Below are 19,030 nucleotides of genomic sequence, written 5' to 3' on the forward strand. Positions count from 1 at the left end.
TCTGTTCCTCTCCCTGGCCTCAAGCTGCCAATGTTAACACCTTGGCTGAGGACATGACTGACTCATAGATGCAGTGTCGAATAAACAGGATCTGACGCACGACATAGCACCTCAAATCCTCAGTCTGGATTATCACGCAGATTTGCGAGTGGATGGAACTGATTTCCGATCCATACACACTGTGGCAGCCATTCTGTATCTGGACAGGTTTTCTGAAGTTACCCAATATGTAATTAACTTCCTTCTTGCCAATTGTTTAATGCTAACACTTGCTGTGATGAATGTAGAAATTGTTATATATTATATTCTGTTGCAATAATGATATGGGCTGCACAGTAGCACAGTGGTTAGCACTGTTGCTTCATAGTGCCAGGGATCTGGGTTTGATTCCCAGCTTGGGTCACTATCTGTGCGGAGTCTGCACATTCTCCCTGTGTCTGTGTGGGTTTCCTCCGGGTGCTCCGGTTTACTCCCACAAGTCCCGAAAGACGTGCTTGTTAGGTGAATTGGCCATTCTGAATTCTCCGTCCGTGTACCCGAACAGGTGCCGGAGTGTGGCAACTAAGGGATTTTCACAGTAACTTCATTGCAGTGTTAATACAAGCCTACTTGTGACACTAATAAAGATGATTATTATTAAAAACACTGGTTTAATATTTTTGTGGGGGCCACGAAGAATCCAGCATGAGTTTGTAGAGTCAAATAAAAAGTAACTTTATTTACAACAATATGTACAAAGTACCAGCAGTTCACTACTGGTTCCCTCTCTGGCCAGTACCACTCTGACTAGCTCTATTTATACAGCTGCACTGCTAATGACTGCCCAGTGACCCCCCCCCCTCCTCTCCTTGGGGGAGCTCATATCCCCCGAAGAACATGGGGTAACCAATTGTCCCTAGTCAATAGGATCCGGGCAGGTTAGAATGAAAATACAAGCAGTGTGTCTACTAAAGCTGTAATTAAACAGCCAAAAAAGGTGAGTTGATCATTCATGTTAACCACTTACTTGGTTGCAGATTAAAGACTAATGGAATAGTGTTTTGATTGCTGGAGATTCCCTGGAGTGTATATAATCTGAGGGATTGTATTTTGTCCGAGCTAAGCAGGTCATGGAACTTAGTGCGATACAAATTATGTAATAATGGGTGGAGCCAGGACTACCTGTAGTTTTGCAATATGTTATAGGATTTTAAATTAAACAGCAGTTTTGCCAAATGCGGTCAGTTTGAGCATAAGGGTACTGAATCTGCTCATGAAAGGAACTCTCTCCAAAGTTGTGCACAGATAAATGAGTAAAGCTGTTTTATTAACTTTATTTATAAGTGGCACTTGAACTGTATTGGGTTGCTTAAATGGAATTAATGGTAGGTGTCGATAGTACATTCAATTTTTTTTAATTTAAGAACTGTTTAACTGATAATCGTAAAGTTGTGTCTGATGTTAACGTGGTCAATTCCGTGTTTAAATTAAACTTTGCTTTAACATAAAAGACACTTATTGGTCAGGGTCATCACTCCTGGGGTGAAGTATCCTTTCCTCATAGTTTTACAAATATAAAAATTGTTTGGGGTTCCCTTCCTGGATCCCAATACAAGTTGGGGTCTGGTTCAGTGTTCTAACATTGTTCTTACCACAGATCATGTCAATGTATTGGGTCAGGTCACAGTTGGCTTCTGCTGTTGGCAGGCTCACCTAGGTTGAAAGAAGTTATATAATTTAGTCACAGAGGGAAATATTTCACACTTGCAATGCTAATAAATGGCACAGCTTTACAGTCCTGATCAGACTTACTCACCTTCCCCAGCAGCTCCTCAAACTCTGGTGGCCATTCTTGCATGAGAGCTTCGATATCAGGCATTGGCCTGTAAGGAAGGAAGAGTATCAATTTACATCAGCTCGCAGCTACAAGCTGATCATTTAGCCCTTTTTCTCCTCAGAGCAATGGGTCTTATTGGGGCGAAGCTCCACAATTCCCATCCACCAGCTGGAGCCATCACAATGCTTCACATTCAAGCTGGGCCAGTGAATATCAATGGGTTACATGGGTAATCCCTGTCTTATCACTCGGTGCCCCTGTGCTTTCCAGCAGTGGCCACTGGGCAATGATCAGGATTCCTGGCTCATTGCCCCCTCCTAATGGAGAGTTTTGAAGACAACTGTAGTAGCTTACTGCTGAAATAAAAAAATTTAATGTGGGTCAGGGAAAATCCAGCATCTGAGTTACTGGTGAGATAAATGTTTCACACCACAAGAGGATATCCTGTAAACTTTCAAAAATGGCAAGCAGCACAAGGCAACGGGTTCAGAAACCACATCCGTAATACTCAACCTGACATGAATATCCACTGTGAGCACAAGTAAGGGGCAAGCAGTACAATGTCATGCTGCTGTGTGGATTCTGAATATTTGATACAATGGACCGATTAGAATCATAGAATTTACAGTGCAGAAGGAGGCCATTCGGCCCATCGAGTCTGCACCGGCCCCTGGAAAGGGCACCCGACCCAAGCCCGCACATCCACCCTATCCCCATTAACCCAATAACCCTACCCAACCTTTTTGGACACTAAGGGTAATTTAGCAAGTCCAATCCACCTAACGGCACATTTTTGGACGGTGCCGGAAGAGGTGGGGAGAGGGGACAGACATCACTCACTTGGTATAGTGGACGTTGGCAGGTGGCTTGGAGTGATGTAGTTCACTGATGCTGTCCATCCAGTTATCCAGAGCTTTTGGGTTCTTCTCTGCATTCTCCAGACTTTTCACCTTCAATTGCTGTTGTAAAAGAAATGAATGATAACCACACCATGAAGGCACTTAAAAGCCACTTTCAAAGAACAAAGAACAAAGTAAAGTACAGCACAGGAACAGGCCCTTCGACCCTCCAAGCCTGTGCCGACCATGCTGCCCGTCAAACTAAAATCATCTACACTTCCGGAGTCCGTATCTCTCTATTCCCATCCTATTCATGTATTTGTCAAGATCCCCCTTAAACGTCACTATCGTCCCTGCTTCCACCACCTCCTCCGGCAGCGCGTTCCAGGCACCCACTACCCTCTGTGTAAAAACACTTGCCTCGTACATCTCCTCTAAACCTTGCCTCTTGCACCTTAAACCTATGCCCCCTAGTAATTGATCCCTCTACCCTGGGAAAAAGTCTCTGAGTATCCACTCTGTCTATGCCCCTCATAATTTTCCAGACCTCTATTAGGTCGCCCCTCAACCTCCGTCGTTCCAGTGAGAACAAACCGAGTTTATTGAACCTCTCCTCATAGCTAATGCCCTCCATACCAGGCAACATTCTGGTAAATCTCTTCTGCACCCTCTCTAAAGCCTCCACATCCTTCTGGTAGTGTGGCGACCAGAATTGAACACTATACTCCAAGTGTAGCCTAACTAAGGTTCTATACAGCTGCAACATGACTTGCCAATTTTTATACTCAATGCCCTGGCCAATGAAGGCAAGCATGTCGTATGCCTTCTTGACTACCTTCTCCACCTGTGTTGCCCCTTTCAGTGACCTGTGAACCTGTACACCTAGATCTCTCTGACTGTCAATACTCTTGAGGGTTCTACCATTCACTGTATATTCCCTACCTGCATTAGACCTTCCAAAATGCATTACCTCACATTTGTCCGGACTAAACTCCATCTGCCATCTCTCCGCCCAAGTCTCCAGACGATCTAAATCCTGCTGTATCCTCTGACAGTCCTCATCGCTATCCGCAATTCCACCAACCTTTGTGTCATCCGCAAACTTACTAATCAGACCAGTTACATTTTCCTCCAAATCATTTATATATACTACAAACAGCAAAGGTCCCAGCACTGATCCCTGCGGAACACCACTAGTCACAGCCCTCCAATTCAGGTGTAATACCAGAACCTTTAACTGTAGGAATAATTCTTTAGACGGAGATACAGACACAATTACAGACCTGTTCTCCTTCTCAAAGTCTCTTTGTGGCGATATCATGGTTGCGTTGTACCTCAAATTTAAAATTCCCAACCTTGTTTTTAAATCCCTCATAGCCTTAACCCTCTGTCTCTGTAATCTCCCACAAACATACAATATTCTCGGATATCTGCACTCCTCCAGTTCTGGGCCCTTTGCATCCCCGATTTTAATTACGCCACCATTAAGGGAGAAATTTTGAGTATTGCTGAAAAAATACATTTTGTCAAAGTTTTCCATCTTGCACTCATCAGGACAATCACAAGAATCCCAATATCAGGGGAAACAACTTATAATATGTGAGCAGAGAGTGTTTATTGGTTGGGAAATAAACTTATTGGTAGAGGCGTTGCCATGGAGAATGTACCAGATAATGGTGGCTGACAGTTAACTACCAAGCATTGACTGAAAATGTAAACCAGGCAGCTCGACTCCGATTGGTCAAAGCATTGCCCTGAGGATAGCTGCCATTTATTTTGTTTAGCTGAAATAGGTGCAATGTATGTACATGTTATTTCTGTCTGCAAAGAACAGTGTTCTATGTATTAATATATGTGGCTTCCAGTACACAGAAATACACCACACTTCGAGCCCAACTGACAATCTTAAATTGGTTGTCAGGTAATTTTTAAGCACACAGAGGATTAATTAGTAAAAGTTGTCCAATCTCCGAATCACATCTTTTAAATTAAAAAAAATAAATTTAGAGTAACCAAATCTTTGAGTTTTGCTTCGAGTAAATAGTGCATGTGTAAATAATGCATCTTACTTCCACTGCAGTGCAGACAGAGTTCTCAATATTGATTTTTCATTTCTTTTAAAATAAATTTAGAGTACCCAATTTTTTTCTTTCCAATTAAGGGGCAACTTGGCATGGCCAATTCACCTACCCTGCCCATATTTTTGGGTTGTGGGGCTGAGACCCACGCAGACACGGGGAAGAATGTGCAAACTCCACACAGTGACCCGGGGCTGGGATTGAACCCGTGTCCTCGGCGTCGTGAGGCAGCAGTGCTAACCACTGCGCCACCGTGCTGCTCCGCCGAATCACATCTAATGCTGGACATTGTGCTTTGAGTTTTGTAAGCATGGGCTGGTTGGGTAGTCTGTACCTTGCTTATTGCGAACAGCAGAAGAGACATGCTGTTTGATACGATCAGCTAGTGTTTGGGATGTATGACCTACTTACCCAGCATTACACTGGCACTGAAATTCATATATCACATTATTAATTTGTGTGATAGGTGTCTACCAAAGTCCACTTGCCAACCAATCAGCACTCTCTTGGTGGTGATATCATGGTTGTGTTGTAATTCACCGACTGACCACTAGGAGTCTCATTAGTATATAAGTGAATGTTAGAGTCAGGTGACTGGAGACTGACTGAAGAGCTGGAAGAGAGAGGTTGCTTGTGCATGATCATACTGTAATTCATCTGTTGTTTGGTATATAGTTCATCCACAGTTAATGTTAATAAATCGTTTATAGCTTTAGCTACAAGTGTTCTTGTAATATAAATCAGGCCATCCGACAAGAATATTACACGCCTCTCATACAGTATCAAGTTGTTGTTTCCCCTGACATTGGTATTCTTGTGCTTGTCCTGATGAGTGCAAGAGGAAAAGCTTCAAGAAATTATCTTTTTCAGCAATACTCAAGTTCTGTGGAACCAAACGACTATTTAGAGGAAAAAGTACATGAAATGTACAATTCTTGCATGATGCTCTGAATTCTTCCTCTAAAATGATTCCTACATGTCAACAGGAGGCAGCCATTCAGCCCCTCCAGCCTGTTCCACCACTCAGTTAAGTTTATGGTTCATTTATATCTTAACTCCACCCAGCTTGTCTTGGTTCTGTAGCCCTTAATATCTTTAACAATAATTGATAAATATCAGTTTTGAAATTTTCAACAGACCTCCGGCAGCAACAGCTTTTTGGGAGATTGAGTCTGCCAATCTTGTAACCACTAGTACAGTCTATAATCCAAAGCACTCTCTCGAGACACACGTCTACAAGGATGGACTCTAGAATTAAGCTGCTGGATATTTTGCAGTATAAGCAGGCACACTGTATAAATTTAATTTAATTTCCATTACACTCTGCTGAATCCCTAGCGAGTGCACTAAGCTGGTTTGGGTGGTTTGTTTAATCAATAATGTTACTACAGCGAAGGGTGTGTCACCTCTATTAACTGTTTATCCCTTTACCGTGATACTGTGCTGTTTTGAATTCTCTGTCAGCCACAGTGACAGTACAGTTGGATCGGACTGCTTCGCACAAGGTTCATCCAATGGGATCAGGCCCAGGTTGTCAGGCTTTCCATCAGGACGGGGTACCTACAGGTCACGTGGGAAATAACTCCACTAATTAGAGAAATCATAGTGATAAACGTTCACAATAGAGTCTTTATTAATCTCTGGTGTGCTGAAATCAGTAAATAGTTTAAACACTTAGCATGCCACAGATATATTGACGTTTGCCCAGCTGACCCAGGCTCGGAGGGCAATTTTATTAGTCAACTAGTTTGTCAGTGGCTGTTCCTGGTTTGATGCATTACTGTGACTGTGACATGTGGAACATGCTCATAAGGCGCATTGAGAAAAAAAAAGGTTAGAATAGATTGAGTGGTAGGGCAGCACGGTGGCGCAGGGGGTTAGCACTGCTGCCTCAAGGCATCGAGGTCACAGGTTCGATCCCGGCTCTGGGTGACTGTCCGTGTAGAGTTTGCACATTCTCCCCGTGTTTGCCCCCACAACCCAAAGATGCGCAGGCTAGGTGGATTGGCCACACTAAATTGCCCCTTAATTGGAAAAACTCAATTGGGTACTCTAAATTTTTTAATTTTTTTTTATTTTAAATTTTGATTCCCGGCTTGGGTCACTGTCTGTGCGGAGTCTGCACGTTCTCCCCGTGTCTGCGTGGGTTTCCTCCGGGTGCTCTGGTTTCCTCTCACAGTCCAAAGATGTGCAGGTTAGGTGGATCGGCCATGCTAAATTTCCCCTTCGTGTCCAAAGATGTGCAGGTTAGGTGGGGTTACGGGGAATAGAGCAGGGGAGTGGGCTTGGGCAGGGTGTTCTTTTGGAGGATCGGTGCAGACACGCTGGGCTGAATGGCCTCCTACACTGTAGCGATTATATGGATTCTACGCAGCGACAAATTAAACCATAAAATTAGGGCTAGAAAAGCAAGCATGAAGAAGGGGAAGCTATGTATTGTAATTAATAAGAATAATCGCTTGTCATAAATAGGCTTCAATGAAGTTACTGTGAAAAGCCCCTAGTCGCCACATTCCGGCGCCTGTTCGGGGAGGTTGATACGGGAATTTAACCCGCGCTGCTGCCTTGTTCTGCATTACAAGCCAGCTGTTTAGCCCACTGTGCTAAACCACTGTGCTAAATGTATTTATTACATTAATATTTAACTTCTTTACCTTCAAAAAGGCATCAATATCACCCACTGAAGGAATAAAGTCAGGAATGAACGGCTTTAGTTTATGGTCCAGTTCGATGGATTGTGGAGTATATCTGTTACACACAAGGACAAACATACTCAAATACATAACCACTTCTTAGCACTTGCTCAGTTTATGCATTTAAAGGGAAGCTTGATGATACATAGAATTAAGAAAATAAACAGCAAACAAAAATCAGAACATTCAGCCCAATTCAGTTTGTGCCCTTGTTTATTCTCCACTTGCGTGGCCACATTGCATCCATCTTCCCTCCGCTTTCAGCAAGTTGCTCTTCCATAGGCTGTCGTGAACTCATTAAGTTTCCAGTATCTAAGCTATTTACCTCAACCACTGCCTGTGGTAGTAAGTTCTACATTCTGACCACTCGCTAAATAAGAAATCTCTCCTATTTCCCTGTTGGATTTTGTATTGATGGGTGCCCCCAGGTTTTTGATTTTTCATGATGGAAACAATTTCTCCACTTCAATCGTGACAATTCCATTCCTTATCTTTTTTCTTGTTTTGAGAGAGCCCAGAGCCCCCTCTTTGTTTGGAAATGCCTGTTCTCCAACCCAGCAGTCGAGATAAACAATTCAGTGTGTGGGTAAAGTCATACCTTCTAATTGGCCGAAAAATTTCCCCCATGGCGATGCTCCCAATGATCACCTTCCCATCTCTACAGTAAAAATGTCCCCTCTTCTCAGCATGAGTCAGGAACATGCTGCATAGTATCCAGCGAATTACATACATGCTCTGCAGGTACATAGTGAGTTAGGTACATGCTCTGCAGGTACATAGTGAGTTAGGTACATGCTCTGCAGGTACATAGTGAGTTAGGTACATGCTCTGCAGGTACATAGTGAGTTAGGTACATGCCTTGCAGGTACACAGTGAGTTAGGTACATGCTACAAGTACAGGGTGAGTTAGGAACATTGTGCGTACACAGTGAGTTACGAATATGATGTATAGGACCACAGTGAATTAGGCATATGTTCTACAGGTACACCGTGAATTAGGTACATGCTGTACAGGTACACAGTGAATGAGGTACATGCTGTACATGTACACAGTGAGTTAAGTATATGCTGTACAGGTACACAGTGAATGAGGTACATGCTGTACAGGTACACGGTGAATGAGGTACATGCTGTACAGGTACACAGTGAATGAGGTACATGCTGTTCAGGTACACAGCAAGTTAGGTACATGCTGTACAGGTATACAGTGAATGAGGTACATGCTGTACAGGTACACAGTGAGTTAGGTATATGCTTTTCAACCAAACAGTAAGTCCGCTGGCTGCAGTCATTAATATAAAATTGCCAGCTTGATCTAAACTGAAAAATCCACTTTTGCATGAATCTTGGGAGTAATTACTGGATTCACAAGTTCCTTCTGCCTGGCACCTGTTGGGAGAACAGAGGCTTTTGGGTATATAAACTGTCGGAGATTATTGCTGAGGGTTTGCCATAGGACCACTCTCAAACCCGCTGGAATATAAAAGCACTGTCAGAAACACAGGGATCCACATTAAATAAATTATTGGCATCACGGCGCCGAGGTACCAGGTTCGATTCTGGCTCTGGGTCACTGTCCGTGTGGAGTTTGCACATTCTCCCCGTGTCTGCGTGGGTTTCGCCCCCACAACACAAAGATGTGCAGGGTAGTTGGATTGAACATGCTAAATTTCCCCTTAATTGGAAAAAATGAATTGGGTACTCTAAATTTATTTTAAAAATGACTGGCTGACGGTTACCTTGTGATGTACTGGAAGAGCTCCTTTATCTCAGTGGAGGTAGGTAGATGCTCATAATCTGCAGGATCATATGCACTGAAAGAGACAGAACAATCTAGGTTCTAGGTAGTGATCCAGATTCTTATTCAATGCTAGATCTGAATTAAATCTTTTTAATATTAAAATCTTCAGTTTAGTGAAAACAGTCCTGTGTCTCATGTCTCCTCCTAGAATTACAGTTCCTTCTGGCATAAATAAAGTACCTGTTGATTTGTATTAGTCTGATCAAGTGCGTGTTTATTCCACCTACCGCACCTTGTACAGGGAGTACACAGCTACAAAGCTTCCCCCTTCAGTCCCTGGATCTTGCTCCTGTCAGCCGTTGTACAAATAAATCTGGATAAGAAATCCAATGTTGTGGTAGGTGTTAACAAATCCAAGGGGATAATTTAGTGTAAATACAAAGGTAAAGACGATGGCAACAAGCAAGTTATTTTAAACAGGTTAACATCAGTGCTAAATTAGAAAATCTGATCTGAAAATGTTGTAAAGAGCACTTCAGGCGGCTACACAAGGATACAGACAGGTTAAGTGAGAGAGCAAAGATCTGGCAAATGGAGTATAATGTGGGAAAATGTGAAATTGTCCATTTTGGCAAGAAGAATAAAGAAAAAAGCTTATTATCTAAATAGTGAGAGATTTCTCAGCTTTGAGATGCAGAGGGATCTATGGGTTGCCTAGTGCATGAATCACAAAAGGTTAATATGCAGGTATAGCAAGTAATTAGGAGAGCTAATAGAATGTAATAATTTATTAAGAAGGGAATTGAATACAAAATCATAGAAATCATAAAATCCTTCCAGTGCAGAAGGAGGCCATTCGCCCCCTCGGGTCTGCACTGACCCTCTGAAAATAGCGAGGTGATGTTTCAGTTATACAGATCATTGGTGAAACCACATCTGGAGTAGTGTGTACAGTATTGGTCTCCTTATTTAAGGAAGGATGTAAATACATTGGAAACAATTCAAAGATAATAACTGGATTGGAAGGATTGTCTTATGAGTAAAGGCTGGACAGGTTGGGCTTGTGGTCACTGGAGTTTAGAAGAGTGAGAGACAACTAGATTGAAACAAATAAGATCCTTTTTGTTTAAGGAGCAATTTAGCTTGGCCAATCCACCTACCCAGCAATTTTAAGGCAGCACTAGATAGATTCTTGATAAGCAAAGGAGGAGAAGGTTATCAGGGGTTGGCAGGAATGTGGAGTTGAGGTTACAATCTTATTACATGGCAGAGCAGGTTGGAGAAGCCGAGTGGCCTACTTCTGTTCCTAACTCGTATATATGTGTTCATATCTGCCTGTCCCCCTCCGTATCAGGAGGCTAAATATCTGGAGCGCTGGGGTGAAGTGGAAACAAAATTGAGCAGCCATCCCTTCAAATTGTGGAAAGGGACAGCAACTTCACACGGCCTCTATACGTTGAACATTGACTCCTTGAGGTCACAGAGAATATAGGCGACCTGACCTGGGAGTCTGTGAAACATCTCAATCCTCTATTACAAGGGACTGCAACAACTTCTGTGCCAAATCCGCAATGCTAAAGGAGACGTCTCCCACTTACAAATCCTTCCACTGGAGGTTCCCCGCCAGCTCCAGACAACAGGACGGAATGGCACCGTGAGTTCAGATAGCTGGTGAGGGTGAGGAAGTGAAGGGTTCTCAGCAGCAACCTGCACAGGAAACGCCTCCATGCAGATCGAGAAGGCAGAGGGAATTTCTGAGAAACAGCTGAAATTGTTGTGGGGCTGGGGTTCCTGAGGGAGAGTTTGGATCTGCACCGACTCTTTTAAACACATGAATAAACAAAAATAAATTAATTAACAGGGTGACAACCTGTTAAAGGAGCAATCTAACAAAGGAAACTTACCTAATTAACTGAAAATGTCGTTCCCAGGGTTGATGACGCATTTCAGCCTCTGTGGAGCCCACCTGTCATGGAAGACCTCAAGCCTATCAGTGGACACCACGTGCTTTGTCCCCAGGGTCAACCTGGCGCAGACACAGTCGCAGAATAGGGTCAAATGGTCTTGTTCAATAGCCCCCTGTATAACCTGACACAGCCTGGGAGTCCATCAACCATCTTAACCTACAATGGTACAGGACTAAATCCCCGAGTTGAAGGTGAGAACTCGCACATAGAAAGCCCTCCTCTGGACTTCCGGGTGCGGCAATGACCAGCTGAGTCGCACGTTTCGGCACCTCCCGTTGGAACGGACTTTTGGGCTCTTGATAGGAGCCCCAATGGCAATTTAAACGGCCAAAATCACTGTGCGGTAAACTAGAAGGGAATTCCCCCCGGATACACATGGAAAAAGGAGAGGATAGCGGCCGGATTGCAGAAGATCCTCTGGAGCAGCGGCAAGGAAGGGAAGCTCGAAGCAAGATGGCGTCGGAAGGTGGCCGTTTGTTATGGGGCCCGGAGCAACAAGAGTTCCTGCGGCGCTGCGTGGAAGAGCTGAAGAAGGAGTTGAAGAAGGAGGTATTGGCCCCGATATTACAGGCGATTGAAGGGCTAAAGGAGGAGCAGAGGACCCAGGAGCTGGAGCTTCGGGTCGTGAAGGCAAAGACTGCTGAAAACGAAGATGAAATACAGGGCCTGGTGGTGAAGACAGAGACGCACGAGGCACAGCACAAAAGGTGTGTGGAGAGGTTGGAAGCAGTGGAGAATAATTCGAGGAGGAAGAATTTAAGAGTCCTGGGTCTTCCCGAAGGCGCAGAGGGGGCGGACGTCGGGGCATATGTAAGCACGATGCTTCACTCGCTAATGGGATCGGAGGCCCCGACGGGCCCTTTGGAGGTGGAGGGAGCCTATCGGGTTCTGGCGCGCAGACCAAAGGCTGGAGAAATACCTCGAGCTATAGTGGGGAGGTTTCTCTGCTACAACGACAGAGAGACGGTCCTCAGATGGGCGAAGAAAACTCGGTGCTGTAGGTGGGAGAACGCGGTGATCCGCGTATACCAGGATTGGAGTGCGGAGGTGGCGAGAAGGAGGGCAAGTTTCAATCGGGCTACGGCGGTGCTTCACAAAAAGAAGGTTCAATTTGGAATGTTGCAACCGGCGAGACTGTGGGTCACACACCAAGGGAAGCACCACTACTTTGAGATGGCAGAAGAGGCGTGGACATTCATTGTGGACGAGAAGCTGGAATAGTCTGGCGAGAGAAAGAGTTTCTGGGATAAAGTGGTGGGGTGATTATGTGGGGCGAGGAAGGGGAAGGGGGCGGATGATTTTTCAATTTGTTAATTCTTCGACCCTGTAACTTTTCTCTCTTCCCCTCTTTGGGGGGGGGGGTATGAGGAACTGTGGGCGCCGGTGGGAAGGAAAGGGGAAGGAGAACGGAAATGCGCCATTAGGGGCGGGGCCGAGTGGGAAACGCGGGCTTTGCTCCCGCGCTATGGTAATTGTGGCGGGAACAGGGACGCAGGAAGGAGGGGGCCTCGCACAGTGAGGGGCCGAGGGCAAAGGGGGAAGCCGAGGTCAGCCAGAGTTCGCTGACTTCTGGGAGCAACATGGGGGGTGCAACTACGCTAGAGGGGGATCTAGCGGAGGAGGGGGGGGGAATTAACTGGGTTGCTGCTGCTAAGGAGAAGGGGGAGCTGCTATGGGACGGGGTGGTCGAGACGGGGAGGGCACCGTTGGTGGGATATACAGGTACGTGGGAATCGGGTGAGGAGCTGGGTTAAAAAAGGGGATGGCTAGTCGACAAGGGGGGGGGGGGGGGGGGGGGGGGGGGGGGGCGGTAAAGAGCCCCCCAACCCGGTTGATCACGTGGAACGTGAGAGGGCTGAACGGGCCGATTAAAAGGGCACGGGTACTCGCACACCTAAAGAAATTAAAGGCAGGCCGGGTGTGGCGATGACCAGCTAAGTCGCACGTTTCGGCAGCTCCCGGTGGAACGGACTTTTGGGCTCTTAATAGGAGCCCCAACGGCAATTTTAACGGCAAAAAACACTGTGCTGTAATCCAGAAGGGAATCCCCCTGGACACGGATGGAAAAAAGAGAGGAAGGTCGCCGGATTGCAGAGGATCCTCTAGAGCAGCGGCCAGGAAGGCAGGCACAAAGCAAGATGGCGTCGGAAGGAGGCAGTTTAATATGGGGCCCTGACCAACAAGAGTTCCTGCGGCGTTGCGTGGAAGAACTCAAAAAGGAGATGAAGAAGGAGCTGTTGGCCCCGATATTACAAGAGATTGAGGGGCTAAAGGAGGAGCAAAAGACCCAGGAACAGGAGCTTCGGGTCGTGAAGGCAAAGGCTGCTGAGAATGAGGACGACATACAGGGCCTGGTGGTGAAAACGGAGATGCACGAGGCACAACACAAAAGGTGTGTGGAAAGGCTGGAGGTGCTGGAGAATAATGCGAGGAGGAAGAATTTAAGGATTCTTGGTCTTCCCGAAGGTGTAGAAGGGGCGGACGTCGGGGCATATGTGAGCACGATGCTGCACTCGTTAATGGGATCGGAGGCCCCGACGGGTCCGCTGGAGGTGGAGGGAGCCTATCAAGTTATGGCGCGAAGACCGAGGGCTGGAGCCATAGTGGTGAGATTTCTCCGATATAAGGACAGAGAAATGGTCCTCAGATGGGCAAAGAAAACTCGGAGCAGTAGGTGGGAGAACGCGGTGATCCGCGTATATCAAGATTGGAGTGCGGAGGTGGCGAGAAGGAGGGCAAGCTTTAATCGGGTTTGCTGCACAAACGGAAGATTAAATTTGGAATGCTGCAACTGGCAAGGCTGTGGGTCACACATCAAGGGAAACACCACTACTTCGAAACGGCAGATGAGGCGTGGACATTTATTGTCGAGGAGAAACTGGAGTGAGCGGGCCATAAAAAGAACGTTTGGGACAAAGTGGGGGGTGAATATGTGGGATGAAGGGGGGGAAAAGAGGGAAGAGATGACTTCCCAAGTTGTTCATCCTGCGACCCTGTAACTTTTCTCTCTTCCCCATGTCGAGGGGGAGGGAGGATGAGGAGCTGAGGGCGCCGGCCATTGGGGGCGGGGCCAAAAGGAAAGCGCGGGCTTTGTTCCCACGCTATGGTAATTACGGCGGGAACAGGGAAGCAGGAAGGAGGGGGCCTTGCACAGTGTGAGCCGAGGTCACGGGGGGAACCCGAGGTCGGCCAGAGTTTGCTGACTTCTGGGAGCAACATGGGGGGTGCAATTACGCTAGTTTGGGATCTAGCGGGGGGTGGGGGGGGCGGGGGTTAACTGGGTTGCTGCTGCTGGGGAGAAGGGGGAGCTGGTATGGGGGGGGGGGGGGGTGGTCGGGGCGCCGCTTGGGGGAGATACGGCTACGTGGGAACCGGGTGAGGAGCTGGATTGGAAAAGGAGATGGCTAGTCGTCAAGGGGGGGGGGGGGGGGGGGGGGGGGGGTAAAGAGCCCCCCAACCCGGTTGATCACGTGGAATGTGAGAGGGCTGAATGGGCCGATTAAGAGGGCACGGGTACTCGCACACCTAAAGAAACTTAAGGCAGATGTGGTTATGCTTCAGGAGACGCATCTGAAGCTGATAGACCAGGTCAGACTACGCAAAGGATGGGTGGGGCAGGTGTTTCATTCGGGGCTAGACGCAAAAAACGGGGGTGGCCATACTAGTGGGGAAGCGGGTAATGTTTGAGGCAAAGACTATAGTGGCAGATAGTGGGGGCAGATACGTGATGGTGAGTGGCAAATTGCAAGGGGAGGCGGTGGTATTAGTGAACGTGTATGCCCCGAACTGGGATGATGCCAACTTTATAAGGCGTATGTTAGGACGAATCCCGGACCTAGAAGTGGGGAAGTTGATAATGGGTGGAGATTTTAATACGGTGCTGGACCCAGGGCTGGACAGATCGAGGTCCAGGACTGGAAGGAGGCCGGCTGCAGCTAGGGTGCTTAAGGACTTTATGGAGCAGATGGGAGGAGTAGACCCCTGGAGATTTAGTAGACCTAGGGGTAAGGAGTTTTCGTTTTTCTCCTATGTCCACAAAGTTTATTCACGGATAAACTTTTTTGTTCTGGGAAGGACACTGATCCCAAAGGTGACGGGGACGGAGTACACGGCTATAGCCATCTCGGATCATGCTCCATATTGGGTGGACCTGGAGATAGGGGAAGAAAAAAAACAGCGTCCACCCTGGAGAATGGACATGGGATTATTGGCAGATGAGGGGGTGTGCTTAAGGGTGAGGGGGTGTATTGAAAGGTACTTGGAACTCAATGATAATGGGGAGGTACAGGTGGGAGTGGTCTGGGAGGCGCTGAAGGCAGTGGTTGGAGGGGAGCTGATATCTATTAGGGCACATAAAGGAAAGCAGGAGGGTAGGGAAAGGGAGCGGTTGTTGAAAGAACTGCTGAGAGTGGACAGACAATATGCGGAGGCACCGGAGGAGGGACTGTACAGGGAAAGGCAAAGGCTACATGTAGAATTTGACTTGTTGACTACGGGTAAGGCAGAGGCACAATGGAGGAAGGCACAGGGTGTACAGTACGAATACGGGGAGAAGGCGAGCAGGTTGCTGGCCCACCAACTGAGGAAAAGGGGAGCAGCGAGGGAGATGGGGGGGTGAGAGATGAGGAGGGAGAGATGGAGCGGGGAGCGGAGAGAGTGAATGGAGTGTTCAAGGCATTTTACGAAAGATTATATGAAGCTCAGCCCCCGGATGGGAAGGAGAGAATGATGGGCTTTCTGGATCAGCTGGAATTTCCCAAGGTGGAGGAGCAGGAGAGGGTGGGATTGGGAGCACAGATTGAGACGGAGGAAGTAGTGAAAGGGATTGGGAGCATGCAGGCGGGGAAGGCCCCGGAACCAGACGGATTCCCAGTTGAATTCTATAGGAAATATATGGACTTGCTGGCCCCGCTACTGATGAGAACCTTTAATGAGGCGAGGGAAAGGGGGCAGCTGCCCCCGACTATGTCAGAGGCAACGATATCGCTCCTCCTAAAGAAGGAAAAAGACCCGCTGTAATGCGGGTCCTACAGGCCAATTTCCCTCCTGAATGTAGATGCTAAGATTCTGGCCAAGGTAATGGCAATGAGGATAGAGGATTGTGTCCCGGGGGTGGTTCATGAGGACCAAACTGGGTTTGTGAAGGGGAGACAGCTGAATACAAATATACGGAGGCTGCTAGGGGTAATGATGATGCCCCCACCAGAGGGGGAAGCGCAGATAGTGGTGGCGATGGATGCCGAGAAAGCATTTGACAGAGTGGAGTGGGATTATTTGTGGGAGGTGCTGAGGAGATTTGGTTTTGGGGATGGGTATATGGGTATATCAGGTGGGTACAGTTGCTGTATAGGGCCCCGATGGCGAGCGTGGTCACGAATGGACGGGGGTCTGACTATTTTCGGCTCCATAGAGGGACGAGGCAGGGATGTCCTCTGTCCCCGTTATTGTTTGCACTGGCGATTGAACCCCTGGCCATAGCATTGAGGGGTTCCAGGAAGTGGAGGGGAGTACTCAGGGGGGGGAGAAGAACACCGGGTATCTCTGTATGCGGATGATTTGTTGCTATATGTGGCGGACCCGGCGGAGGGGATGCCAGAGATAATGCGGATACTTGGGGAGTTTGGGGATTTTTCAGGGTACAAACTGAACATGGGGAAAAGTGAGGTGTTTGTGGTGCATCCAGGGGAGCAGAGCAGAGAGATAGAGGATTTACCGTTGAGGAAGGTAACAAGGATCTTCCGGTACTTGGGGATCCAGATAGCCAAGAATTGGGGTACATTACACAGGCTTAATTTAACGTGGTTGGTGGAACAGATGGAGGAGGACTTTAAGAGATGGGACACGGTGTTCCTGTCATTGGCAGGTAGGGTGCAGGCGGTTAAAATGGTGGTCCTCCCGAGATTCATTTTTGTGTTTCAGTGCCTCCCGGTGATGGCCACGAAGGCTTTTTTCAAGAAAATCGAGAAAAGTGTCATGAGTTTTGTGTGGGCTGGGAAGACCCCGAGAGTGAGGAGGGGGTTTTTGCAGCATAGCAGGAATAGGGGGGGGGACTGGCACTTCCGAACCTAAGTGAGTACTATTGGGCCGCCAATGTCTCAATGGTGTGTAAGTGGATGGGAGAAGGGGAGGGAGCGGCGTGGAAGAGATTGGAGATGGCGTCCTGCAAAGGAACCAGCCTACAAGCACTGGCGACGGCGCCGTTGCCGTTCTCCCCGAAGAAATACACCACAAGTCCAGTGGTGGTGGCAACACTGAAAATTTGGGGGCAGTGGAGACAGCATAGGGGAATGACGGGAGCCTCGGTGCGGTCCCCGATAAGAAATAATCATAGGTTTGTCCCGGGGAGAATGGATGGGGGATTTGGAGCATGGCAGAAAGCTGGGATTGTGCAATTGAGGGATCTGTTCTTAGACGGGACGTTTGCGAGTCTGGGAGCACTGACGGAAAAATATGGGTTGCCCTAAGGGAACATGCAACTGAGGGCTTTTGCGAGGCAACAGGTGAGGGAATTCCCGCAGCTCCCGACGCAGGAGATTCAGGATAGAGTGATCTCAGGGACATGGGTGGGGGATGGTAGGGTGTCAGGTATATACAGGGAAATGAGAGACGAGGGGGAGATCATGGTGGATGAGCTGAAGGGAATATGGGAAGAAGAGCTGGGGGAAGAGATTGAAGAGGGGCTGTGGGCAGATGCCCTATGTAGGGTGAACTCTTCGTCCTCGTGCGCCAGGCTTAGCCTGATACAATTCAAGGTTTTGCACAGGGCGCATATGACCGGAGCAAGGCTCAATAAATTTTTCAGGGTAGAGGATAGGTATGGGAGATGCTCGAGAAGCCTGGCAAACCACACCCACATGTTTTGGTCATGCCCGGCACTACAGGGGTTCTGGGTGGGGGTGGCGAATGTGCTTTCAAAGGTGGTGGGGGTCCGGGTCGAGCCAAGCTGGGGGTTGGCTATATTTGGGGTTGCAGAAGAGCCGGGAGTGCAGGATGCGAGAGAGGCTGATGTTTTGGCTTTTGCGTCCCTAGTAGCCCGGTGAAGGATATTGCTTATGTGGAAGGAAGCCAAACCCCCGGGCGTGGAGACCTGGATAAACGACATGGTAGGGTTTATAAAACTAGAACGGATAAAGTTTGCACTAAGAGGTTCGGCGCAAGGGTTCACCAGGCGGTGGCAACCGTTCATTGACTACCTCGCAGAACGATAAAGGAAATGGGAAGGTAGCAGCAGCAACCGGGGGGGGGGGGGGGGGGGGGGGGGGTCCCTCAGGAGTGTTTATGTATAGATATTTGTACTTGGTTATGTATATTGGATTGTTTGATTCTATTATTTGGGAGAGTTATTATTTTTATTATGGCAGTTGCCATTTAGTATATATATTTACTTATTTGTTAAAAAACGGTCGCTGTTATTTATATTGTTTTGTTGCTGTAAAAAGGGAAAAACCTTTGTACTGTTTTGTTTGGCCGAAAAATTTGAATAAAATATATATTTTTTTTAAAAAAGAAAGCCCTCCTCTGGGCCCCAGTTACCTCTGGGCAGCAGGACGCAACACCGCAGCGTGCCGGGATGGTTGGCGAGGGCGATGGAGTGAAGGTGGTGCAGTAGCAGCAGCCCATGCAGATTGAAATGGCATGGAGGGAATTTCCGCAAGATGTTTCAAATTGTGGGGCTGAGTTTCTGAGGGAGAATTTGGGATCTGCACCTACATATCGGAGCAAAGGTGATTCTCCAGATAATTCCCATCATTTGAACACAAATGAAATATTCAATTATTATACAATTGACAATCAGCAAGTGCTGAACGGCAAAAAATAGTTGGTGCATTTAATACTTTTCAAATGGCTCCTTTGTAATTGATGCAATAAAAAATGGTCCGCAACAGTGAATGGACA

At 47.4% G+C, this 19,030-nt stretch overlaps 1 protein-coding gene across 2 annotated transcripts in view; it reads right to left on the minus strand.

The window, feature by feature from the left end:
* Positions 1-19,030, minus strand: part of ift46 (intraflagellar transport 46 homolog (Chlamydomonas)) — a 35,949-nt gene that overhangs the window by 5,974 nt on the left and 10,945 nt on the right. For both annotated transcript variants that reach the window (XM_072486368.1, XM_072486367.1), the window contains exons 5-10: positions 9,166-9,240; positions 7,388-7,481; positions 6,165-6,293; positions 2,657-2,775; positions 1,796-1,862; positions 1,632-1,692 (exon numbers count right to left, since the gene is read on the minus strand). In XM_072486368.1, coding sequence (XP_072342469.1) covers positions 1,632-1,692; positions 1,796-1,862; positions 2,657-2,775; positions 6,165-6,293; positions 7,388-7,481; positions 9,166-9,240 — 545 coding nt within the window. The remainder of the gene's footprint in view (positions 1-1,631; positions 1,693-1,795; positions 1,863-2,656; positions 2,776-6,164; positions 6,294-7,387; positions 7,482-9,165; positions 9,241-19,030) is intronic.

Source organism: Scyliorhinus torazame, chromosome 21, assembly GCF_047496885.1.
Source record: "Scyliorhinus torazame isolate Kashiwa2021f chromosome 21, sScyTor2.1, whole genome shotgun sequence".
NCBI classification, from domain to species: domain Eukaryota; kingdom Metazoa; phylum Chordata; class Chondrichthyes; order Carcharhiniformes; family Scyliorhinidae; genus Scyliorhinus; species Scyliorhinus torazame.